Genomic DNA, 26394 nt, shown 5'->3' with positions numbered 1-26394 from the left:
AAACACTGTCTCCACATAATACTGACAAGCTGCCATGTGACCTGAGGTACACACTTATGAGACATGGAGGGTGTGGAGGAGTCACCCCCCCAGTCTGCCTCATTGCTGCAAGCAGGCAGCCTCTCCACCATCCATGAACAGTGCATGCCCCTGGCGACTGGGGGGACACAGCTGCGCTGGTGGTGGGAGCGCGGCGGCGGTGAGCAGGGAGCTCCCACAAATGCCACCGGCACTGTTGGCAGCATGGGAGTGGGGGGGTGGCGAGCGCTGACCAGGGATCAGCAATCACCCATGGGCACTGCTGGCAGTGGCGGCAGCGGGGATTGCTGACTGCCTCAGACGCCGTCATCGGTGTCGGCAGCGGGGTGGCGAGCAGTGGCCGCCCAACACTATTGGCAGTGCCTTTTTGCCACACTCAGGTGGTGCACATGTACCCTCTATGCGCCACCATCTCTCTCAGTCACCCCTGAGTTGTGACCTGGGCTGGAGACATTCCTGAAGGAGGGGGGACCTGCTCCCCTTGTCTCAGTTTCCCCACCACTGTAGGTCATGTAACTAGTCCCCACACCTGGGAAGGTGATGTCATTTGGAAGCACCAGGCAGCAGCCAGTGGGGCTGCTTCTGGTGGGAACTTAATGATGAGGTCACAACAGGTGTATAAAAGGGCCCCATGAGGAACGGGAAGGAGACATATTTGGGAACACAGAGCAAGCACGTGACCTCTGGAGCTATTTCAGACTCCAGATGAACATGCGAGTAACTTACCCGAAATTTAGCCAGGAACAGTGTTCTAGAAGCATGTCAAATGGTACCAAGCCACTTCTGTTTGCTCGGAGATATTCTTTTGATAGTCTTCTGACTTGTACCTCTCCCCCAAGCCTACCCTCTCTAGCCAATACAGCTATCCACTATAACCAGCTTTGTGGTATATGCTGGAGAGGGATTGGGCATGCTTTTTTATTCCTGTGCCTCAGCTGGCTAAGGGAGACTACTTCCAATGCTTCAGGTTAAAGGAGGCACCCCAAGATCTTGTAGTGGGTCAAGCAGCCTCTAGGTCTGTAAGGCCTGTGTACCCCGGAGGGAACAGGGCCAGAGCAACAACCCAACCCCAGGACGTGGTGGCAGTTACCCCAGGCTTGCGGGTGTGCTCCAGGAAGGGGGTCGGCCAGAAGTTGGTGCCCTTGGGGAGGCATCTGAAGCTTGGTTTTTGGCCTGGCACAGTGAGGCGGGTGGCTCAACACATATGGCTGGACTTTACAGGACACATGGACCTGGACTGGTTGGATACCTCACAGCACAAACCTGTTATACCTTAGAGGAATTCATACAAGAAGGCACAACTATGTCAGCCTTCTGAAAGCATCAGTCAGCATCAGCAGAACTCCTTTCCATGGGGGTCTGCTAGATTTGCTGGTTCAAAGCCTGCTGCTGTCTCTCATGCACACAAAGTTTTGTGAATGGATAGTGCAACGCAGCGAGCCAGATAACGCAGTGCCGCAGCTGTGCTCCTTGCAAAGCAACTTCCCACTCTGGCAGCAGAACACCCATCGTCTACAGCACAGAGTTCATGTCACTCCTTCCCAGGGACAATGCCTCCCAACACAGCAAGCAGGAAAAGCCCAGCACCTTTGCTGAGCAGCACTTGTGAGGAAACTATGAACAGACTCGCTCTCTACACGCGCAGGCTGATTTCTCACCTTCCTGCTACAGCTATTCTTTATTCATTCTCTGGAAAAAAGGTACCTTGCAGCATCTTTTCACGCAGCAGTAGTGAGAGAGACCCCATTCTCCTGTCTGAACCAGAGCAGGGGTCCAGAGACCAGCAGTACTGAAAACACAAGAGATACCTTCTGACTTAGAGATAACATTCTTCCAAACTCTGGGTACATGCTTGCCTCTTCGCAATACAGCTGGCTTCCAGCAAATCAAATGCACAAGCACATGCTATGAACCGTAAAGGGAACACATACCAATCTGTTCTTTCTGAGGGAGCTGAATCCCGTTGCTCGAAGCTGAGTGAGCAATGTCCACCTCCACTTGCAGCAATCTCCAATGTGCAGCTCAACAGCTGCTGAGGACTAGCAGCTCCTGTGCCCTATGTCCACATCGGAGCTTCAACGGGATGCTAGCACAGCAGTCAGCCTCTGCTTCTGCTGTTATTAATGTCCGTGTCAAATGCTAGTCGAAGACGCACAAGCCTCTCCCCAGACAGCACTCTTTTGTGCCCAATGTTCTATTTATGGCTCCGCCAGAGCTCCCCAGAGGCACTATTACCTGCTGATAAAAGTAGATGACCACTGTGCCTGTAAGCAAATCTCTGCATCACATTCAGACCCCTTCCACCAGCTCCCCCTCACCCAGTTTGTCCTGCCCTTGGGCTACATTACACAAACGGCCAATTTTTTGTGGTTCCTCTAAACAGAAACTCCACAGCTTTACTGTTAACCAGAGGAAGGTGTAACGCCTCTGAACAAGGAAATCCTTAACCCCAGAAGCACTTTGCAACTGCCTCCCTGCCCACAACCTGTTTAAGCTAAAGTTCCCCTGTAGGCAGAAGCATTCAAAAGAGAACAAACAAAATTCAAAGGAGGGCAAAGTCGCCGTGCCTGGCATACTCCCTCACCACCACCATCATAAACTAACCCAACTGTGGTGTTACGACCACCATACACATAGTCACAGGAGAAATGCATGCGAACTATGAAGTGCCTGGTTCCCTTCTATTTAACACATCTATGCAACAGTTATGCATGCACACGGATACACCGGCACATACAAACTGTTGTGACAAGGGCCTCTTTGAACACGCCCGAGCCCACAGCACAAGTAAAGCATGTGACACTATTCTGTGCATCAGTTCCTACTGGAACCTTCCCAAGTCCAATTTGCTAATGCAGATTCCATTGCTTTCTGTATTATTGGATCTCCTGACAGTATCTGACTAGCCAAGGAGAATTAAAGTCACAGCACAGTTCAAACCAGGCATAGCCAGTGGGAGACATATGTAAGGTGAACTTTCAACTTGGGTAAACTGCCCAGCATCTCCTTGCTGTGCCCTGCTGCATGGTAGCATTCACCTATGATTAATTATAAGGCTAGATTTCAAATGCCTTGGTTAAATCTACTTCCTCCTAGCATTATGTTTTATTGACTCAGATGAGCGCTTTGCAACAGAGGCTGGTGAATTAAACCATGGTTATCAACAGGCTCTCCACTTCAGCTGTTTACCTACCACTCTGCACAGAGAGCTGTCATTACCATTAGTTCATTGTTCCTCACTGGCCCAGCACTGATTATTATTACACAGTGTGCTTGAGTATCAGTAAGCAAGACTTGAATGTAAATACAGTTACAGCCCTGGAAAGGCAAGGAGACCAGCATGCTTCAAACTGGCCTCCATACACTGGCATCAGGTCATACTTCTACATGCTGCCCAAAGCAGAAACAGCAAGGATGGTCCTTGCCTTAGTGTGAGAGAGTGGGGCCTGAAGTGTCCCACTGAACAATTTGGCTGCCGCCCCTTGCACGCAGCACTTGGCTGTGTAGTGTTACAAAACAGGAAATCTAATGAGCTCAGTGAGGATGGCCCATGCCAGCTGGTGGGCACAACGCTGCCCTCACATGAACTCACACACACCTGCTGCCCTCACGAATGCACAGCCTAGCCCCAGAACACATGCACCCTAGTCGGTAGATGCATCCTCCATGGGGCTGGAGCCAAGGGCCTGAGCGAGCTGCTGTCTGTGAAAGCTGCCTCCACTTGCACTGAACTGGCTGTGACCATGAAACCCAACTCCTCATGGCTGAAAACTGGCAAAGCCAGGGCCAAGCAGAGGGGGCTCAGCCACAGGTCAACACTCTTCCATACAGAGAGATATTTTGGCCATAAACCCACCTTTCAGGAAAATTTCTATTGATTGGGACTGGTTATCACAGCCCTGCACTCCCCTCCAGCACTGTCTGGTGCCATAAGCAGAGTACACACAGGCTCTTAGAGGGACTCCAAACAAAAACAGCCCAAGGCCTGTTGGTCATAATCCAGAACATGGCCACCGAGTACAATATGCACATGAATCTCATCATGATCCAGGTGCTGCTCAGACCTCTGCACCTTCCCTCTGATTTCCTCCTTCAGGCACAAATTTTGGAGATGTTACCAGGAGTCCAGCCAAAGCCAAGCAGCTGGATCCCATGTCCAGGCAAATCCCTACCCTGCATAACCTGACCCTGTTGTGCCAATTGCACAGGGACTACAAGCTAAAAGCTAATGCAGATGACATCTGGAGTATAAATATCCCTTGCTGCTCAGTGTGGGTGAAAAGCAGGAGGATAGAAAAGGGAAATGGACGGGGTCTTACCCCATCACCAGTAATAAAACTTAGCTAGTTCCTTAAGGGGAGGGAAGGCTCAAGGAGAGGAACAAGTAGCAGTTCAAAGGTTTGCAGGTGGGGGATGTCTAAGGCTGTGCACAGATGTAACTTTCAACAGCTTTAAAAGGGAAGAAGTAGTTTTCTTTTTGAAGCATGTCTCAGTTGTTCCAATTTAACTGTAATGTCGGTATGCTCCTATAGTTAAATTGCTGTAACTTTTGAACCTAAATGAAACAGGGGCAATGTCACATCTGCTCCACTAACATTATTACAAGATCATGGCAGATATAACAGGTTATACAGTATCTTACAATGATTACATTTGTCTGCACCTTAATAAGGGGCTTGGCCCAATGATCTCACAGTCTCTTTCAGCCCTAAACTTCTGTAAAGGTATTGGCACCATGCCTGGGATCTTACCTCTCTCTCTGATGCCAGTACCATGAGCAGAGTCAAGTCCAGGGGTCCAAGCTAACTTTGGTTTTAGAGCAGCAGTTGCACTTAAGGTATGACCTGGAGCACCTACTATTGCTTTCAACCTTATATAGCATCTGTCTTGATCCCAAAGCAAACCCTATCTCTTCTCTTACGTGTGTGTGCCAGGCTAGCCACTTCTTGAACAGTGAGAGCTCAGTCTCTGCAGGAATAACATTCTGAATACTATATGATAGTTGGTATGATGTGTCTATAGTAAGTGTACACATGTCCGGGTGGCAACACACACACATGCATGCACAGAAGGAAATGGTTACGCACACACAGACAGAAAAATGCACAGAAACACGTGTACACCTGAAAATGGTTTCAGATGTTCACAGGGAATTGCACGCATAGAGAAATGCGTACATTACACATAAAGAATGCTCATTTATGTGCAAACACAAGGAAAAGTACATTATATATTTACCCCACAGAAATGCTTGCACATGCAGTAACACATGAAAACAGGCAGAACTGACACAGAAATAGGTACACACATGCACCTAATGAAATGCATATGTGACAAGTTGGATGCACATGCATGGGTTGATAAAACTGGAAGGTCTCTTCCAGATAACCCCAGATTGTCATTGAGTCACATTGCCTGATCACAGGTGTCCAGTGCCTCCCAACCTCAGCTCTCTAGCATAAACAGGGTCAGTCAAGTTCAACATCCTCTGACCCACCTGGCTGCAACAGATACGGAAATCAGCCTGCGGCCCTGAGCACATCTCTGGAGATCTGTTCACTCCATCTGGGTGGCAGACAGAAGGACTGGGGTGCCAGTCTCAGGAGAACTCCTGCAGGCTGCCAACCACACAGGAAACACTGGTGGAAAAGCACCGAGTGAACCAGCCCACCTTGGACACTTAATACTCAAGGGTTCAGATCCGTTATGTAGGACAACAAAGCACATATCAAGGCACTAAGTCAACACACTAAGACAATGCAGTGGCTTCATTCAGGGATGAAATATCACACTTCTGGCATCATACTGGGAGTGTGCTGTGACCACTAGGCCTCTCCGTACTATGCACAATCAATATAGAGAGCAACAATGAAGAACAAAAAAACAGCTACCTTGAAGTTGTAGATCTAGCACAGGGACTTAGACCAGAGTTTTCATTGCACTGCCACACAGTTAATGCCCAGAGCAAGGAGAGCCAACACAATGTGGAAGAAAGCAAGAGCAAGGCCCATAACTGGACAAGGAGAATACTGCTGAAATGATGTTGCTTAAATCTTGTCTTAATGCCACATCCCCCAAGCACATCACCTGTTATTAGCCCTGCCTGTTTGCAAAAGGGAACTGAGGGCAGGGCACAGATACAGGAACAAGGTACTGTGAAGTAAGCTAGGGTGCAAATTTACAGCATGTCAGCTACTCCACTGAACTGTCCACATATACTCTCTGACCCTGTGGAAAGCAGGAAGTAGTTTCCCCCTTACTGAAAGTGAGGCGAGCTACTCACATGTCCTACAAAGTAAAAACATTCTCATGAGCAATTGCCACAGAGTAACTTCAGATTTACAGCCTAGCTTACCATGCGGCAACTTTTCCATGTAGCCAAATCCCAAGACAAGCATCCTGCACAGGAAACCTGTCAGTCAGGACTGTAAAGCAGGTCCCAGCAGCTGCCTTCAGTAGCTCTCTGCAGTCAACCCACGCTACTTTTCAGGGATGCTAGGGTCTAAGTAAGGCTGGCAAAAGACAGAGTGAGCACTGAGTGATTAAGTGTCCCTTTCCTGCCATTATTTTTCTTCCTTGCCATGCCTCAGTGGGCTGGCATCTGATGACACCATGCTGCTTCCATAGAAGCTGCAAATATTTGTTCAGCAGAACAGCCCCAGTCTGTCATCGAACACACACTCCTGTGGATTCTGCGCCCCACTCAGACAATAGCTCTATGGATGGGAAGGACTGAGGAATTTGGGTTAGACTTAATGCTGTGGTGCTGGATGGCAATGGCAGAAACCAGTGCTGTGAAGCCTGGCGGTTCCAGCCTGCTGACAGCCCTACCCCAGCCCTGCCTATGTACTGCAGCCAGAACAGGTTGCTGGACTGGAGCGAGAGGTGCCTCTGCAGCAGCCCAGCATTCAGGTACCATCCACCCCAGTCTCTTGGAAGTCAAACCCTCCTCCTACTCTGGAAACACCCACCACATACTGGGGTACTTACCAGCATCTGCCACTACCTTCTCAGAGCCCAGGAGAAAGGGAATGGGAGACAGCTGGAGAACACCAGCAGGACCCAGCTGGAGCCCCCACTGTGCCATTCAAAGCCACTCCACTTTTTCCTGAGCTGCTTCCAGGCACCACGTGGCCACCACATGTACAACAAAGTCAGTGCAGCAAAAAGCAAAAGGAAGGCAGAGGCCATCCTCTCTAGCTGCAGAGCCAGCCCAGCCTCCCACTTCTGCCTAGCCAGCATGCAAGAAAGAAGGAAGATTCTGCAAATACCTTGGAGAGGACTCAGACAGCTGCAAGAGGCAAGTACTGCAACAGCCCCACTGCTGGTGTCAGTCCTCCTTTGTGTGGTGAGCATCTCCCCTCTGCTGGGAGGACTGCACTAAAGCAGGATTTTATTGTCTTCATTAAATCACATCATCATTGGATTAAACCAGTTAAGCCTGTGCCAGAAACCAGCCAATTCAAATGATCCTCATAACTCCAAATGCTGATCAACCCCCCCTCCCTCCCCACCAAGCGGTACACACTGCTCTCTAGTTCACTTTTGCTCTTACCAGTCTCTTGTGGGACACACAAGGAACAACCCTAAAGGCTTAGAAATGCCTTCTTCAGGGATGAAATGCAATGGCCCCAGGCCATTCTCATCTCCAGGAGGCATCAATTTCTTCTTGTTCAGAAAACATAACCCTGTGTGGAGTGCAGAGTGCAGGTGAGGGATCTTTGTTGCTGCTAACTTGGACATGAGTGCATTAGACAGCACCAGGGAAACAGAATACGGTCATTGCCGGAGGGGGAAGAACAGGTTTCCTGATGAGTTTAGAGCCAGCTTAAGAAAACGTACAAATAACACTGGAGACAACATTCTCCTCCCACAGCCTGTTCCAGGATCTGTATCTATTATCTTCCCTAATGCACAGCATGTGCATACCTTGGGATTCAGAGAGCCAGCCATCCCCAGAGGTATATTTACCTCCCTGTCCAAGCAGCTTGTGGTTCTCAGATCCAGTCACTCTGAGACTCTACTATTCACAAGCCCAAGCTTAGATTCAGTTTCAGAACTTTGCTTTTTGCCCCCTGAGCTTAGGGAAGTGGGAAGGTGCAGCAGGGATTCTCCAAAGAGCATGCACAACTTGGGTGTCAGCAAGTGCATGATGGGCCAGAAAAGCATCACAACTCCCACCACACTTGAGCAACAGCTTTGGTTTTGGCTGGCTGAAAAAGACCTGATGCGACTTCTGTTGGCTTCTGGCACAACGTGCTGGATGGACAGTCTGGGTTGTCTGTCATCCCACGATTAGGCAGCTTCCCTCAAGCCACATCCTTTCAGTGACCTCTGACTGGGACAGGAGGTAGAGGCATGAGGTCTTTCAGGCCTATTTATCCTTTATCTTTCTCCTGGGGTGCCACAGCCAAAGGCAAGAGCCACGTAGGCTACATCTATTAGATCAGGGTTAGACAACCTGTGGCACTGGTGCCAGAAACAGCATGAAAAGCCTCTGCGTATGGCATGCAGCAGATAGGAAAGGGAGCAGACAGCACAGTGGCAGAAAGGTCAGGGAGCAGAGAGAAGAGCAGCAGACCCAAAGAGGAGATCAGGGCAGAGAGTAGAAAGCAGAGCAGCAAACTGGATAAGAAGCACAGGACAGGGAACAGAAAGCAGAGCAGCAGATAGGGCAGGGGAAGGTTGGCCCCCACTGTATTAGGTCATTTCCCAGGAGCCAGTGCCCAGCCACCAGTGGTGTTTTATAATCATATCATCAGAGGGAGAGTGGTGGGACAAGACAAGACTCTCCTACAGGGGCCTCCAGTCCAGACACAGAGCAGTGAAGGGTTGAAGGGCAGCAAAGTAGGGGAGAAGAAGCAGCAACAGGACTAGCTACTACACCCTGTGGTGTGGCTTCATTTATCACTAGGATTTGCATCTGCCTGCTTCCTGTGAAGAAAGAGTTCTGGCTGAAGGCTGCTTTGTAAGGGCCCTCTGAGAGGAAAGCCTTTCTTTCGGCGCTGAAGGATGCACAGAGGATGATAGGTCCATAATTCCATGAATGCCCCCTGAGCCTTCTAGCCCAGGGGTGAGCAATTATTTTGGCTGGAGGGCCACTTAATGAGTTTTGGCAAGCTGTTGAGGTGGCAAGGATAGCCCCGCCCCTTGACAGGTGCCCCGCCCCCTGGTCATCACCTTGGGACTGGAAGTCCTGCCCCCTGGTCCATGACCTTTGCTACTGGAAGTCCCCCCCCTACCCCTGGAAGTACTCCTTTTGTGAAGGGGGATTGCCATCTTGGAACCAGAAAAAACACCAAATTATATACAAAAAAAATCAAACATTGACAATAACATATTTTAATTTTATTTTAAAAAATATTTTGTCCTGACTTGTGAGTGTTTGTTTGGTGTATGTAGAGGTGATTGCATAATAGCTCAACATGAAGTCTTACTTGTATGTTGTGGGGGATGTGGAGGGGTGGAGGGTATGAAGGGGTGGGTATGGGGTTTGTGGGGGATTGTGAGAGCGTGGATTTATGTGTATGTGGGAGAGGGTGTGGGGGTGGATATGAGGGTTTATGGGGGGTGTTTGTGGGAATGTGTGGGTGAGTGAGTGCGTGGGTGAGTATGGGGTTTATGGGCAGCTGTGGAGTGTGTGGGGGGAGGCTGGCTGAGGGTGTGTGTGGGAGATAGCTGTGGGATGTGTGTAGGAAGATGTGGGTGTGTGTGTGTGTGTCAGGGCATGCATGTGGGGTTTGTGTGGGGGAGGGGTTGGATGGGTGTGGTGTTTGTGGAGTGTATGGTTGTATGTGGGGGAGGGTTTGTGGGTATGGTGGGGTGGGCATGGGATCCCCCTACTCACGACCCCCTGAGCCAGACAGCACCCACCACTTCTTGAACAGTGATGCTGCCTGAGCTCTCTGCCCTGCATGTCTGTGAAGTGAACACCATGGGAGGGCATAAAACCATCAGTCCAGCAGGCCTCTCCCATCTCCCACAGCCACTGTCCTGGACTGCCTTATTTTTACTCATCCCTCGATTACACTCTACTGCTTTTGTTGATATTACATTTAATTGCACTTGTTAAGCAAGCTGTAAATAGTGACAGAAATGGCCCTGCCCTTCCTGATCACAGACATAGGCAGGAAAGGGACTGGCACAGTCACTCCAGGACCAGAGAACAAAGATCATTGTAATGTTCCTCTCACAAGGTCCAAGCTGGCCAAAAAAGCCTGGAGCAGGGGATCCCTTAGTGCCACTGGTGGAGCTCTTTTAACCCAGCAGCATCAAGGAAGGTACCTTCTTTGAGACTGCACAAGGAAGAATAAGACAGGGGGTTGCCTCTGCCCTTTGCTGGCTGGGAAGGGCTCTCAATACAGAACAGCAAAACTCCAGTGATAGAGAAAGAAATGCAGTGCCAGATTTGTACATTCCACAATGGCCCCTGCACTCAAAACTGCCTGAGCTGATCTGAGAACCTAAAGATCACACAGGATCACTAGAAATCTCATAAGAGGGTGTCAGCTGCAACCTTTGCTGTGAAGCAGCTACCACTTCCTGGGAACCAGGTTAGCACTCAGAACCTATAGCTCCAAGCACCAAGGCTCTGACACTGGAGCTGTGAGCTCCTACAGAACCACTGACACAAGGGCCTGTATCTTTTGTCTCAGCTGCAGACCGCCAATAACATGGGCCCTCGATCACACAGGGCGTTTGTAGACAACAGTTTAAAGCAGGTAAAATACCATTTGCATCACTTTAATGGCATTGCTGTTTGCACATTCAGCAGCATATCGTGAGTTAATTCCAGCCACTGTAGCACATTCAGTGGCGTAAGTCTCCTTAAATGACTCTGAGATGCAGCAGATGTCTTCGGGGTGCTGCAAAGTAAAACATCTCTGAGGAGCTTTAGTTTCCTACCCTACAGCCACAGAGGGAAGCACTGAGTTCTGTGTGGCTCAGGGGCTGTGCAGGCAGACCATGCAGCCAGTCTATCAGCAGCCTGGGAAGGCAGGCTCCACAGAAGGAAAAAAAAAGGGGGCAAGCTTGATCTTTCCCCCTTCCCCTCTGCCTGCCTGCCTGAGCTACGCGGGGGCCTGGTGCTTCCCTCCACAGCTGCAGTGCTCCCTGGGACTGCTTGAGCCAGGTACTGCCTGGAGTGGGGGGGCCACCACTGCCAAGGGGGCACCAGCCCCCACCTGCAGCTCAGGGACCACTCTGCCCACCAGCAGCTCGCTCTCCCTTACCTGCCACTGGAGAGGCAGGTAAGGATCAGGCTCCAACATGGGTGTACATGACATGGGGGTTTATTTCGCCCTAAACTGAAGCAGTGTTTTTAAAAAACCACCGCTTCAATTTAGGGAGAATTAAACCCCCATGTTGTATACAAATGGCCTCAGGCAGCACCTGAGACTGCTCCCACTGAAGGCAATGGTGCAATTGCCTAGGGGTATGAAAAGGAAGAAGGTTGCCAACTATGTTTGAAAAGTGCCAAGGATCCAGCAGCTCTTGCTGGGCCCAGCGGAAGTTCCTATCCCCTGCCTTTAACTCCCATGGACAATGACCATGTCCATGTCAAAATATGTTCATAATTAGTTTACTTAATTATAATCTCTCAAACACAGCTGTCGTGTCTCCAAGAAGCTCAGGCTGTGAACTTGCAAGAGGAGGTAGCTTGCCACTCTGAATGAGGGGAACACAAAAGAACACCCAGCAAGAATCAGGCTGTCAAATCAGGCTCACAGCAATGACCTGTCTCTCAAAAGGGTTTGACAATGTTTAGTCACAACGAACAAAATAAAGTATAATAAGTAATAGGCTTTTGCTTTGGGGCTGAGGCTTCCCAAAGGCTCTCACCTCCTAAAGAACCAGGTAATGAGTTCAAAAACCAGCCACAGCTGCTCATGGGAATCCTGCACATCCTCCAGCAACAAAAATAAGTGGCTTTAAAATGCAGCTGTGCGGTCACTTCAAAGCAGAAACGTGTTCCAGTCAAAATACAGTTTGTGACAGCTTAGTAGTGCTTGGTGTCTATCCCTATGTAATGGAGCCTTAAGCTCAGAGAGTGATGGATAGAGAGTTTCAAAAGCGGAATAGTCCCAAAGAGAAAAGCATTCTCTGCCTGCTAGGAGAGGAATCTGGACTTCAGACACATCACCCCTCATACCTACACTGGTGAAGGGTGCCAGACTGGTGGTCCCAATTACCACAGAGCAAGTCCAGCACAAGCAGAGGCAGGATAGGCACACCCGTACCCTGATAGGATCAATACAAGGGCAGGACAGTCCTCATGCCCAGCCTTTTCTTGGCCTGTCTTCACAGGCTGCTAGTTAGTGTCAACTGTGGTGTATAACTGCCTCTTCTAAAAAATGTTCTGAATACAGCAATCATTTCACATAGCCCAACACACAGCTGGACAGACAAACAGTAAGTCTGAGTCTAAGCTGGATCTGAATCTACAGTCTGACCAGGGGAATCCTACCTCATATAAAAACAGCAAGGAACTGAAGTCATGCCCCTCCTGCCATAGAAAGCACTCCAAGCCTCTCAACAGCTGCACATGAATAATATTATCTTCTTATCAAAACAACATTAACACATTGACGGAGAAGCTGCTGATGCAACTCCTCCCTTGTGCAGGCCCCATCCAGGTGACTGGAGATGAGAGCTCAGGTGAGACTGTGCGTGGGCCCCGTTCTGTGGCTCTAATGAGCAGCAGAAACAACACATCTTCCTCTTTCTAGAGCTGGTAAAGCCCTTTAAATCCTCACCTTATGGACATGCACAGGGCTGACATCTGAGGCTTGCTCTAGGCACACATGAGCACCATGGTCCAATTGCCAAGCAGTAGCAGATCTGGGGGCCTTGCTCCTGCCTGGTGTGCTCAGCATGCAATTTGTTTGCAGACAGTAGGTGCTGCCCTGTTTCCTGGAACAGCAGTGGTAGTAATCACAAGTGACTCCTTCAGCTGAAGCATCACCATTACATTTCCCTAGGAAGCAGCTGATCCTCTTAGCCACTGTTCTTCTCTGAGACTCTCCTGCAATCTCATCCCAGTCCCAGTATGCTGTGTCAGCACCACGGTCACAGGAGTGGCAGCAGTGGAGTGTAGGGATATTCAAGCTGCCTCTGCATGAGCTAGCTCAGGGACTGACAGCAGTCTTGTTACAGTGGCATGCAGCTCAGCTTGGCTAATTTACCCTAATTAACACTTCCACAACCACCACGTACACATAGTTGCATAGTTTGTAGGGTCAAAAGGGACCTGAGCAATTCATGAAGTCTGACCCCCTGCCATGGCAGGAAAGAGTACTAGGGTCAAATGACCCCAGCCAGGTGTTCATCCAACCTCCTTTTAAAGACCCCCAGGGTAGGGGCCAGCGCCACTTCTCTTGGAAGTTGGGTCCAGATCCTAGCTGCCCTGACAGTGAAGTTGCGCCTCCTGATGTCTAGCCTGAATCCACCCTCTGCCTGCTTGTGACCGTTACTTCTAGTCACTCCTGGTAGTGTTCGGGGGAACAGGGACTCCCCCAGTGCCTGCTGGTCCTCTCTGATTAGTTGGTAAACAGCCACTAGATCCCCCTCAGCCTTCTCTTGTGGAGGCTGAACAGGTTCAGGTCCCGTAGCCTCTCCTCATAGGGCCTGCCCTGCTGCCCCCTGATCTTGCAAGTGGCCTCCTCTGGACCCTCTCCATGTTGTCCACATCCCTCTTGAAGTGTGGCGCCCAGAACTGGACGCAATACTCCAGCTGCAGCCTGACCAGTGTCACATAGAGGGGGAGGATCACCTCCTTGGGTCTGCTTGAGATGCATCTGTGGATGCATTACAAGGTGCGATTGGCCTTCCTGGCCACGTCCCCACACTGCCGGCCCATGTTCATATTGGAGTCAATAATGACTCCAAGATCCTTCTCTGCCTCTGCACTGACAAGAAGAGAGTTCCCCAGCGGGTAGGTATGGTGCTGGTTCCTCCTCCCCAGGTGCAGTACCCTGCACTTGTCAGTGATAAAACCCATCCTGTTCTCATCCGCCCACCCCTGTAGCCTGTCCAGATCCGATTGCAGCCTATTCCTTCCTCCTAGCATGCCCACTTCCCCCCACATCTTAGTGTCATCTGCAAATTTGAACAGGGGGCTTTTTACACCCTCGTCCAAGTTGCTGATGAAGATGTTGAAGAGTGCAGGCCCGAGGACTGAGCCCTGGGGGACCCCACTGCCCACATCCCTCCAAGTCGAAAATGACCCATCCACCACTACTCTCTGGGTGTGGCTCTCCAGCCAACTAGTGACCCATTTGATTGTGTAGGTATCGACACCACAGTCTCTTAGTTTTTTAATGAGAATGGGGTGAGAGACCGTGTTGAAGGCCTTCCTAAAGTCCAGAAAGACCATAACCATCATGACATCTGCATCCAGGGATTTGGTGACCTGATCATAGAAGGCTACCAGGTTGGACCTGCCTTTACTGAACCTGTGTTGGTTGCCCCTAAGCATAATCTCCCCTGCTGGCCCCTTATGGACATGTGCACCTGGATAATTCTCTCAAAAAGCTTCCCCAGGACTGAGGTAAGACTAATGGGCCTATAGTTTCCTGGGTCCTCCTTCCTCACTTTTTTGAAAATGGGGACCACATTGGCCCTTTTCCAGTCCTCCGGCACATCGCCAGAACACCATGAGTGCTGTAAAGCCATGCCGGGGTCCCGCAAAGACCTGTGCTAATTCCCTCAGCACTGTGGGGTGGAGATCATCAGGACCAGCTGATTTAAATGTGTCTAGTCCTTCTAGAAGTTCCCTAACTAGGTCCTCGCTGACCCTGGGCCTGGGTGTGCCTCCCACAGGGCCTACAGGGGTCCCAGTGTGGGGGGATGACCAGGTCCCTACTTAGAAAAATGAAGGCAAAGAAATTGTTAAATAGGTTAGCTTTGCTGTCTGGTGTGATGACCAGATTTCCTAGCGGGTCCTGCAGAGGCCCCATGTTACCTGGTACCTTCTTTTTACACCCTATGTATTTAAAAAAGGACTTCTTGTTGTCCTTAATCTGAGTAGCTAGTCCCAGTTCCATCTCTGCCTTGGCCTTCTTGACCGCTCCCCTACAGTCCCGAGCAACCAGTCCTCTCTGGTGATGGCCCCAACGAGTCTATTGTCAACTGAATCCTCTTGTATATGTCCAAAATATATTATAGAAATTACTTGTTTTTTTTTAACATGGGCCCAGCAAAAGTTCACTGCTTGGCCCAGCTGCCCTCTGAACTCTCCCTTTTGGGCTCAGTTCTGAGCAAGCCCATTCCAACTGTTACCCAGTGACAGGTTCTTTGAGGGCACTGATTTTACTGGTGTCCTCCCCTTAACTGAACTTAATCAAACATTGGAAGAAGGCCAACGTGGTGCCTATCTTCAAGAAATGGAGGAAAGTGGATCCGGCAAACTACAGGCCCATTAGCCTGACCTCTATCCCGGGGAAGCTCTTGGAAAAGATTATCAAAGAGAGCATTCTTAACGGACTGGCCAGTGGCAATATCCTGAGGGATAGCCAGCACGGGTTCATTGTAGGTAGGTCTTGCTCGACCAACCTCATTTCCTTTTACAACCAGGTGACCTATCACCTGGACAAGGGAGAGGAGATTGATGTCATATATCTTGACTTTAAAAAAGCCTTTGATCTGGTATCCCACGATCACCTCTTGGCAAAACTGGCCAACTGCGGCCTCAGGTCTACCACAATCCACTGGCTGAGGAATTGGCTCTGTGGTCGGACCCAGAGGGTGGTGGTTCACAGAAGTCAATCATTGTGGTGTGCTGTGACCAATGGGGTCCCTCAAGGTCCTGTCCTTGGACCTATATTATTCAACATCTTCATTAATGATGTGAACATTGGAGTCAGAAGCAGACTTGCCAAGTTCGCCGACGACACCAAACTTCGACGCAAAACATCCACACATGAGGACAGGAGGATGATCCAGGCTCACCTTGACAGGCTCATGAAATGGGTGGACAAGTACCTGATGGTGTTTAACACCAAAAAATGCAAGGTTCTCCACCTTGGGAAGAAAAACCTGCAGCATGCTTATAGGCTCGGCAGTGCTACGCTGGCTAGCACTATGGAAGAAAGGAACTTGAGGGTCATGATTGACCACAAGATGAATATGAGCCTTCAGTGTGATGCTGTGGCTAGTAAAGCAAGTAAAAACGCTGGCTTGCATCCATAAATGCTTCTCAAGCAAATTCTGGGACGTCATTCTCCTGTTGTACTCGGCCTTGGTGAGGCCACAGCTGGAATACTGCATTCAGTTTTGGGCTCCACAATTCAAAAAGGATGTGGAGAAGCTTGAGAGAGTCCAGAGGAGAGCCACGCGCATGATCAGAGGTCAGGAAAACAGATCTTACGATGAGAGGCTGAGAGCTATGGGACTCTTCAGCCTGGAAAAGCGCAGGCTCAGGGGTGATCTGGTGGCCACCTGTAAGTTTATCAGGGGTGCTCACCAGGATCTGGGGGAACGTTTGTTCACCAGAGCGCCCCAAGGGATGACAAGGTCAAATGGTCATAAAATCCTCCATGACCATTTCAGGCTGGACATAAGGAAGAATTTCTTTACCGTCTGAGCCCCTGAGGTCTGGAATAGCCTGCCACCTATCGAACCACAGAGGTGGTTCAAGCACCTACTTTGAACACCTTCAGAAGAAAGTTGGATGTTTATCTTGCTGGGATCCTATGATCCCTGCTGACTTCCTGCCCCTGGGGCAGGGGGCTGGACTCGATGATCTTCTGAGGTCCCTTCCAGTCCTAATGTCTATGAAATCCATAAAATATATGAACTCTGCACAGACACCCAGACAACAGAGTTATAGTCACAACAGTGATGATCTCACAACACTGGCTTCAGACAAAGGGAAGTCAGAACAAGACTAGAACCACAGGGGCATGTCCCAGGGGAGACTCAGGCTGTCAGACTATGACATATGTAGACATACTCCAGCTATCTTTAATCTTGCCAGCAGCACATTGATAACAGTGTAGCTATGGGATACCAAATTTCAGGGTGGATCATACGAAGCCAACTAGGACCATGGGTAAGTACTCAACAGCAGCCTTTCATTGAAATCCATGTTGCTGCAACTAAACTGCTACCAGCAACCAGCTAACTGGGGTGATGCTAAACTTGGGTATGTCTAGATGTATTGTAATCACACCTCCAACAGCAGAAAAGACATACCCTCAGGGTACAGGAGGCGATAGGTGAGATTCAAGCAGAAGAAACTGCACAAACACACAAAAAAAAGAGTCATGAGGAGCAAGCAAAGGATGTCAGCTGAGTAAGTGGGAGCAGATGCTGAATCAGGGACAGGGAAAGCAGGACACACACACAGGAAGGCACAAAAGAGCAAGGTATCCATATACAGGAGGATGCAGGAGGCAGAAGGATAGGATGTGCTAAGGAAGTGGGGGAGCTGTGCCTTTGCAAGTGTGATGGGGACAGGTGTTCAGAGATGGCAGGCATTTGGGTGATTCACACAAAAAGCAGGGATCCAGTGAGGCCCCAGAAAGACTGTGAAACCAAGAGAACTGTTTTGAATTGGATTTTAAAAAGGGAAGCCACAGAAGATGTAAGGAGACAGGGATGGAGAGGAAACTAGGGTGGAGGATGGGAAATGGAAAGCCTGCATAGAAGGAAGGGAGGTGCCCTGAGATGGGGTAAGACCCACATCCTTAAGGTGAAGACGAATATGGCTGCAGCATCAAGAACCTCTACAGTTAGGGCAGAGGAGAGCACCTGCCTGCATAAGCAGGGCAATGGCTGGGCAGAGGTGAGAGGCCTGTGGGTAAGAGTAATCTCCACAGGGTTGCCCAAGAGCTGATCTCTCAGGAATGACCAGAACAATCCCCATGACTATTCAAGTGCTGCTCTGATTGAACAGAAGAGGAGAGTGTACAAAGCCTTGTAGAGAGCTGTAGGGCCACCACTGCCCACCCAGGTACCATGAAAGCCCTTCTTGCTCCACGGGATGGGAGAAGAAGCTCATGTTGCAGGCAGGCTGTTTCTGCTGGAGTCAGAAGGCCTGGTGCTTGGTTGGGCATATGGGAAGCTCTCCCAGGAAGCAGCACAAAACCCCTCCCTGCCTGACTGTTCCATATACTGCAGTTATTTTTAGTGATTTCGTTCTCCTGCTCAGGGTGATTCACACTCCTCTCATTCATTCAGTCCCAGCCAGACATTATAGAACCGCCAACAGGCCCTACAGACCTTACACAACTCTCAGCAGAGAAGGCTTCTGCCTAGCTCCTCTGGCACCCAAAGCTGGCACGGAGGCCCTGCCTAAGAATCTACAGAGTCCAGATGGAGAGCAATGACTGATGTAATTGGCTCAACACCATCCAGCAGGCCAGGGCTCACTGTCTCTCGGCTCATACTGCTGGCACCCATGGTCAGACACTGTAAAATTCTGCGGTGTCAAATAGGGCAAAAAGGGAAAGAGAAAGCAAGAAGTGCCCCCTCAAGAGGTACCAGGCAGGAGAAAGCTGCTCTTACACCCTTCTGAGTGGTTCTCTGTAGTGGCTCCATTCTTTGCGTGGGGTCTCTGTATACAGAGAACATCACCAAACATGATACAAAATGCCACCAGGGGACTCAGCATATCCACATGAAGGCCAAGCCTCAGCTATAGTGGCTAATTTTTCTATAGTGACATAAAGCTGCCCAGCTCCTAGGAAATCAATTGTACATGGGATGTGCAGCACCTGACACTACTCAGTGGGATGCTCCTTACAAGGTTTTTCATATCTAGAATGAAGGCTGGACAAAAAAACAGCACAGACCATTCCTGACATCTGTGCACTTGGAGCACCTAGGCTCAGCTTTTAGTCTGCTCTGCTACTGTTCCCTGGTACCAAAGTGGGTGCAGTATCGACTTCTGTTGCACTTTCTGGAATAGTCACAGGATCATGGAGAAATAGGGATGGAAAGGGCCTCTGGAGGCCATCTAGTCCAACCCCTTGTCTGAAGCAGGATCATCCTTATCCAAACCATCTAATACAAGTCCTTGTCTAACCTATTCCTAAGCTACACAATCAACCCTGCTCCACAACTACACAGCATATTGCCCAAAGACACCAAAAGCACCCTAACCTGCCACTGGTAAAGCAGTCAGTGTCCTGCTACTGCAAGTGTTGTTAAAATGCTCTCAAGAGACCCAAGAAAGAGGGCCATGGCACCTGCTACAGAGGAAGAGAAAAACCCTCACAGCCTGTACCAATTTAACCTTGAAGTGAAATTCCTTCCTGATCCCAAATGCAACAATAAGTCTAGCCCTGAACAGAGGGACAGCGAGCATAACTCTGCTCATCACAACCTTTTATTGGACAGCCAAAACTCCCCTTTCAGTATCCCCTTCACAAATTTATCCTTGGATCCTTTAATCTTTTTTCATAACTAAGCCAGTCCTATACACTTAGATGGAAGCAAACTCTATTCGGGCAGCAAATGAAATGCTACCTAAAACAGGGGGTCTGGGAGCCAAGGGACCAGGAGCACAGGTCAGAAATAATGGTCAGTGGGAACCAAATGCCTGGAGCAGGGGAAGGAGGGCTAGGAGAAGCCATAGGACCAGCGGATACAACGTCACAATCTCATCCTTATTCTGGCTACACAAAAGGCCCAGAAAGCTACTGGATCTTCACCAGGGGAGTTTTCCCTTGGTATGAGCACAACCACCTCCTTCTCCCACAGCCTATTACCATTCAGAAATGAGGTAGTGCATTGCATTTCACCAGAAACAATGCACCCTGACCTGTCCATGCATTTTGCCTTGTGCTGGCATGTGTATATACAGATGGCTTAGAGAGAGCAAGCTCACTTTGCATTCAAGTGTTACGTGAAAAGCTGAGGGCAGGCTGGGATGGGATGCGGGTGCCAATTCCCCAGTGCCAACCCTGTGAGGCAGTCCTTTCTGTGGCCGGGTTTATTGAAACAGGTCTTTTGTGAGCTCTGATTGTTCCAGGGCATGATGCCCATCCCCATTTCTCTAATGAAAATGCTGTCTGGAGTTACTGGAAACAATAACTGTAGATTACTCACAGAATGAATCTAGGAACCCAAACCAGACAAGGCAGAGATTTTAGCAGAAGAGGAACAAGGGGATGAGACCCCCTTAGGTTCATTGTTCACCTGGCAACAAAACTCAGTGAATCCTTATGCTTTGTTCTAAAAATCAGTGAACCAATTGGTCTCAAGTAGTCCTGGTAGGTGAGCTTTTACACATGCCCTCTTTAAATATCACCCTCAACAGCACAGCCCTCAGCACCAAAGCAAACTGCCTGTCATCACAGCTCAGAAGGGAGATTTATATAGCTCATTAGTACTTCAGTCGGGAAGTTCTCGGCTGAGATTCTGTTGGCTACTAGCATCTCTCAGGTCATTCCCTCTACTACCTGCCCCCAAAGATGGCACCTCCCTCCCCGGTCCTGGCAAAACCCAGCGTATGCCCACCTCAGCCTCACTCTTCCCTTCATATGGAGAGTTACCTCTGATGGAAAAATTTGTCCAGATATGCATTCATTACCAGACCATTTTATACCTTATCACTACAATACTTGCTTACATGCCCCTTGAGCACTGCTGCACACATCTTCTCAGGCCATGCACAGCTAGGAACTAAAATCTGCCCTCTGGATACTGGTTGCACATGCAAATTGCCTGGGCCTGTTCAAGCTTCCTGAGCTGAGCTCTACAGTGGTAGCAGGAGGCACTCAGGATCATGGGAGGATCACCTGCTCAGCCACACACATGATGTTCAAATGCAGTAAGGTGGAAGTTACTCACTGAGGCCTCAAATTAGCCACAGAACAACAGACACGTTATAATGGGGAACTTCAAGTTTCTCCCTGTTACAACTCCACTTTGGGTGAACTCTGTGTTTCCCTGGCAATCGCACAATATGATGTCACAAACACTGTAGTGCATGCCTTACTGTTTCAGAAGTTAGCTAAATTGCCATGAGATAAGTAGGTAAAAAGGTGGGGTAGCCAGATTTTTGTAACCTGATGGAGGAGGAGGAGGAAACTATCTGCCCCAGGTAATTTATATTTCTTATAGATTCCATTCCTAATCAAAATTACCTCCCAAAGCTATTGCATCTGAAGAAGGAATCCAGAAGCTCCATCTCCTGCACAGAAATGTCTGTACTGACCCAATCTGGGACACTGCAAAGTAAATGTCATATTTCCTCTGCCCAGAGAAGTGGCTGAGACATTCTGTTCCTTAGCACCACTATTCATCAGCAATCACAGCAAGAATGAGAAACCTTGTGCTTCACTTCAGCAAGGCACAACCACAGCTGTCCAGGCTGTGTCTAGGACTAACAGGAACCATGAAAAAGTGTTCACATAGACAAGACACCACCAAGGTATCTAGAGTAAGTCTGACTCAGCATGATTTATCTGAATGCTTCCACCCTGGCCAGCCTGGAGGAGCTTTTTCTGTCCTAGAGCAATGCTAGGATCAGTCCCAGAGTCATCCCCACTGAGAGAGATACTCAGCAGCAGAAGAGATTACAAATCCCTGCTCACCCTGAAACATGGCAGTGATCTCAGCTCCTGAGGGATGTGGCATCCCGGTTATAATATGCCTCTGCCACTAACAGACCTCCTTGCTGACATCCTCAGCAGAGAGGCCCTAAGAGACAGGGTCTCTCATCAGAGCAAAGATAAAACATGTAAACAGTCCATGTACGGGGCAAGCTTACCACTCCCTATGTCCTGCCAATTCTACATGCGGTTATCGGTCTGCAGGACTCACAAGCCAGCAGCCAAACCATATTTCTTTAATAAGGGAGACACTGTTGCTACCTCATGCAAAAAAGCAGTGTTCATTAAAGACCTTTCTGGGCCCTAAGGCCAGATCACGAGGGCCCGCCTAAATGTCTATGGCTGTTCTGTGGCAGGGGAGAAGGTAGAGTCTCAACAATGCTGCTATACAAGGCTCCCACAGCCTTGGCCTTTCAAATCAGGACCCAGAGCTCCTGAACTTGTGTGCATTGTAAGGATGTATTTCTCTCTCCTAATTTGCCCAGGAATTATCTGAAGGAAAGCAGTTAAAAACCAGTGCTGCCTCAGCTGTCCAAATACAGACACCCGGGCAAGGAGGGGCAGGGGAATGTAGCCTGTTTGCCAAAGTCTGGCTCAACTTGGGCTCAGTGACTGCAAATGCAATAAACTTTTCCCGAGACAGCACAAGGCTGCAGACACAGCAGTTTTTGGGCACACATTCACATCTCACCTGGCTGAATCTGGCTTTCAGAGCCTGTCAGAAGTGTGGAAAAAGTGCCTGCAACAGAGATGGCCCCTAGTGCTCAGAGCGAAGGGGCTCTGTCAGCCTGGCTGGCCAGCCCAAGGGCTCCTTACCTTGCTCTCAGCAGAATTTGTTGCTGGATGCTGCTGCTTGGTGATGTTCTCAGCCAGACACCAGCAGATTCTCTTCTTCTGCTCCTGGGAGTAAGCCTCCAAACTTAATAAGCACTCCGACTTCTGACGTAAAGAAAACACAGGCAGAAAGCGAGGTCATTAGCAGCATGTCACAGGGCCCTGGCTTTGTTTGCAAAGCACTTGTCTCCCAAACCCCATCGTTGATGAATGTAAGAACAAGCGGAGTCCACTCTGAACAAGTCCCCATCATCTCAGGCTCTGAAGAGCCAGGAGCAAGTAAAACAAAGAGAAAAATCCGTTCCGAAGTGGCAGAATGTCAAGACATAGCTTGAAAGGCTTTCGGTAATGTGGCGTGATGGATTTTTTTACTCCCAATAAGTGAAGCAGTGTGGTAAGATCTGGACAGAATGTCAGCAATATTGCATCATGTGACACCACAGTGGAAATGCGTCTATTGAACTAATTCAGAGGATGGAAATTGCTCTTTGCTGTGTGCAAACATAATGACACGACATAGCCTGAACTACTGAAAGCAGCCAAGCTCAGGCTGGGTTGGGCTACAGCTAGGACTAACCTGCAAAAAAGCTACAATAATAAGAGGCCAAGGATGGAAAATTAAAGTCTCTCCCCTTTTACTTCTTTGTCCAGAGGAAGATGTAGAAAGGGGTCACTGGAACCCTGTATTGTACCGGTATTAAGACAAAGTTCATATGAGAGAGGCACAACCACTACAGAAGGTGCAGACAGAAGTGCAGCTCCCTGGTCTAACTCACAGAGCTTTACAGAAAGCATCATGGGTTAGACCGACCCTGCCAACCCAACAGACCCCAGCTGTTGGATCAGGAGGATGGGGAATCAAGCTCCAATTTGGAGCTAATTCAGTGAGAGAGGCTGTGGGTCTGCAGGCTCTTCCCCTAGCTCTACCCCGCCTCTCCCAGCTCTGGTGCCATCTCAGGATGGAAGGGGGAAAAGACAGGGGAGGGAGGTCCATTCTGGGGTTTGCCCAGACACACTGGATTGGGGAAGTGGGTGGACTGGAGCCCCTCACCTCGGTTAATCTGTCACATGATTGGAGCACTCTGCAGTTATACTCTTCTGTTTGGGCATGGCTGTAGAGGACTTTCGAGGGGCCAATTACAAGACAAATGTTATTTCGGTCTGCACCTAGAGAAACTGATCCCTCTGAAACAATGGAATTCACCCCAAACATGGGGGTTTCACTGGCCTCTGCCCACAGCAGCCCTGAGGCCTGGCTGAGCCCATGCTGTGTCCCAGGCCCAGGCTTCGGCATGTTTCAGCTGCTACAATCCCCATGTGCCTTATAACGTGCACTTGAGAATCAAACTTCTGCGCTTTCCTGTGAGATGTTCTTGGGGGCCGCTCCCACCCAACCAGCTTACTAAGCTATCCTTGGCAAACACCTGCCAATCTCTGAACTGACAACCTCTCGATCCACAAACTAAACGTGAGGCAGTAAGCGGGGCCTGGCTGGGGCTGGGAAGGTTTCCTTTACAATGATAAGTGCTGTGGCTGGATGATTTCATTCTGTGGTTAATTCTGCAAAACAGGATCTTCAAACTGACCTGCAAGGAAATAAAACTGGTCTTGTGCCCTTATAGCTTATTTATGAGGCATGAAAAAAAGATCTGGATGCATACTTTTGCCTTTGGGGTTATTTCGGCCAGAAAACCAAGTACTAGTTACCCTGGGTTTTTTTCCTGGAAAGCTGTATACATGACAGTGGACCTTGCAGGTTGATTAGCTTTGGTCTTTCTATTTCTAAGACGAAAAGCAAGTAGGAGAATTGAAAACAAAAGCTCTCTCAAGCCTTCTATGTCACCAAAATAAAATAATGGTGCAAACACAATTAGGCCCATTTGCAAGCAACCTTTAGAAAATGTCATCTGTAGACTCAGCTACCACAGCGGCTTTTAAGAAAAGCAAGAATTCAAACTCCCACTGTGAAGACTGGATGGTTTTCTGCTGGCAAAGCAGCCAGGGCTTTAGTTAAGGTTTGCTGACATTGATTCTATTAGAAGTCTTTTTGGGCAGGATTTTCACCAAGGCCTGAGGGGCTGAGGTGTGCGGGAAGCTGTCATGAGCTACTGGGTGCCAAATGTCCTGAGGCACTTCGGGCTTTCTTTCCCATTCTGTGTAGTTTCAACATGTGCTTTTATGGCTAAATTGTTCATGAGCTAGGAGCTGGAGAAGAGAATTCAGTACATCTTATAAACTGAACCAGCCCTTTATTTGCTGTGGGACATTCAGTATTTCTCTGCCCACTTCCTTCTTATCTTGATGAGTCTCGCATCTTCTGACCCCTACCAGGATCACTCTGACCATCATTTGGAGAGACAGCATTCACTATGATGCCCCAATCCTAACCCAGGACTCCAAGTTTGGGTACTCGGGTCCCAAACCAAGTCACCACCAAACTGCTAATCTGGACCAATTTGATCTTCACTTGTTCTGTACCCAGAATGAAACACAACCTTTGACACTTTCTGAAATAAGACATGAATAAACTTTCTGAAATAACATGGCAGCATTCACTGATGCCCTGAAAAAAAGGAGAAAAGTGACCCTCTGCCCCTGCACTTGGATCTGCTGCAGCAGAAGTGAATGACTTAGAGGAAATCAATACAGCTTAATAGGTGCAAGTGTATCTGAGAGGAGTCACATGACCACATAGCTATTGTAGCTAATGCATATTCCACCCTCCACAGAGAGCGGCAGCAATTCCCCTGGAGCGAGGTGTAAAGAGATTCCAAGTGCATTTCATATCTACTTTACTGAGAATGATTCAGAACTCACCTCATCCCACTCTACAGCCCCCTCGCCAATTAGATTATAGCTACCATCCATCTGATTAGGTCTGGCATACAGTTTTACCCATCCCACACTGGACATTCAGAGACAAGTACCCCCATGTTGGGTGCAAACAAGCCTGAGAGTCCACATGGAAACAGCAGCCTGAGAGATGTTACCATCACCAACTTACTGATGGGAAACTGCACCTCCACTCCCCCCAAGCCTGGGGTGGGGAAAGGAAACGAAAATCTCTGCTGTGTCTTCAGGACTCAAGTAGCATTTAATCTGAGAACACAAACACCCAATCTTTTTGACCAGATAAATGTGATATACAGCCCCCAGATGTTGCTCTGGTGGCTGGAGCCAGCTCTAGGGCAGTGCTGAAAACAGCCTGTGCAGATCCAATCTGCAGAGGAGCCAAGTACCTCCGTCTCCCTCTGGACCTCAGGCTCCAGCTTATAAGAGCTTTGGGCTCTATCTAGAGGGAGGGTAGTAATGTGAAGTGTTAAACATTACCCAATACAGGGCTCTAATGCCTGTCCCCTCAGTCTGGTCCTGTATCAGTGGATTGAGGCCCACACGCTCCACCAGACATGGTTCACCTCCCCCAGAATCCCCGCGATGAATAGGAGCATGGGTTTAGACCAGAGTTTATCTACATGCATACAATGTAATTTCTCCACTCTTCCCCATAAGAGACCCTCTGTTCGCAGAAGGGCAGTAACAGGGGAGGATGTTTTCCAAGGTTTTCAGTGCCCACAAAGAACATGAAACTATGAAACTCAGATGCTTGGGACACCTGATTTAGTAGGAAACCAGTAGCCAGCAGATCCTGCCTCCCTCCACACTGAACCAGTGCCTGGATAAGCACACTGAATACCAACTACCTTGGCCAGGCCTCACTCTGGGAACCAGCCTCCCTGCTATTGTTTTCATTTAGGGAGGCTACTGCTTCCCCTGCCAACATGTGCAGAGAGAAAACATGGTTTAAATCTCACAGAACTGGGAAAGGAGGATGCAGATGGTGTGAAAGGGACGTTTGCAACCAGATAAAGTGCCCAATAGGAGAGCTGCCAGTCGCCTTTGCGCTGTGCTATTTACACAGTGCTTTCGAAAAACATGTTATTGCAAGTGCTCTGTGCTGGCT

General features: G+C 49.1%; 1 protein-coding gene across 4 annotated transcripts in view; it reads right to left on the bottom strand.

Annotated features, from left to right (window-relative positions):
• Positions 1-26394, bottom strand: part of RGS3 (regulator of G protein signaling 3) — a 155237-nt gene that overhangs the window by 34266 nt on the left and 94577 nt on the right. For all 4 annotated transcript variants that reach the window (XM_090021712.1, XM_090021713.1, XM_090021714.1 and 1 more), the window contains one exon: positions 22416-22538. In XM_090021712.1, the coding sequence (XP_089877838.1) occupies positions 22416-22538 (123 nt within the window). The remainder of the gene's footprint in view (positions 1-22415; positions 22539-26394) is intronic.

Source organism: Crocodylus siamensis, chromosome 11, assembly GCF_052110815.1.
Source record: "Crocodylus siamensis isolate JL-2025a chromosome 11, ASM5211081v1, whole genome shotgun sequence".
Lineage (NCBI taxonomy): Eukaryota > Metazoa > Chordata > Crocodylia > Crocodylidae > Crocodylus > Crocodylus siamensis.
This window is presented reverse-complemented; position numbering and strand designations above follow the sequence as displayed.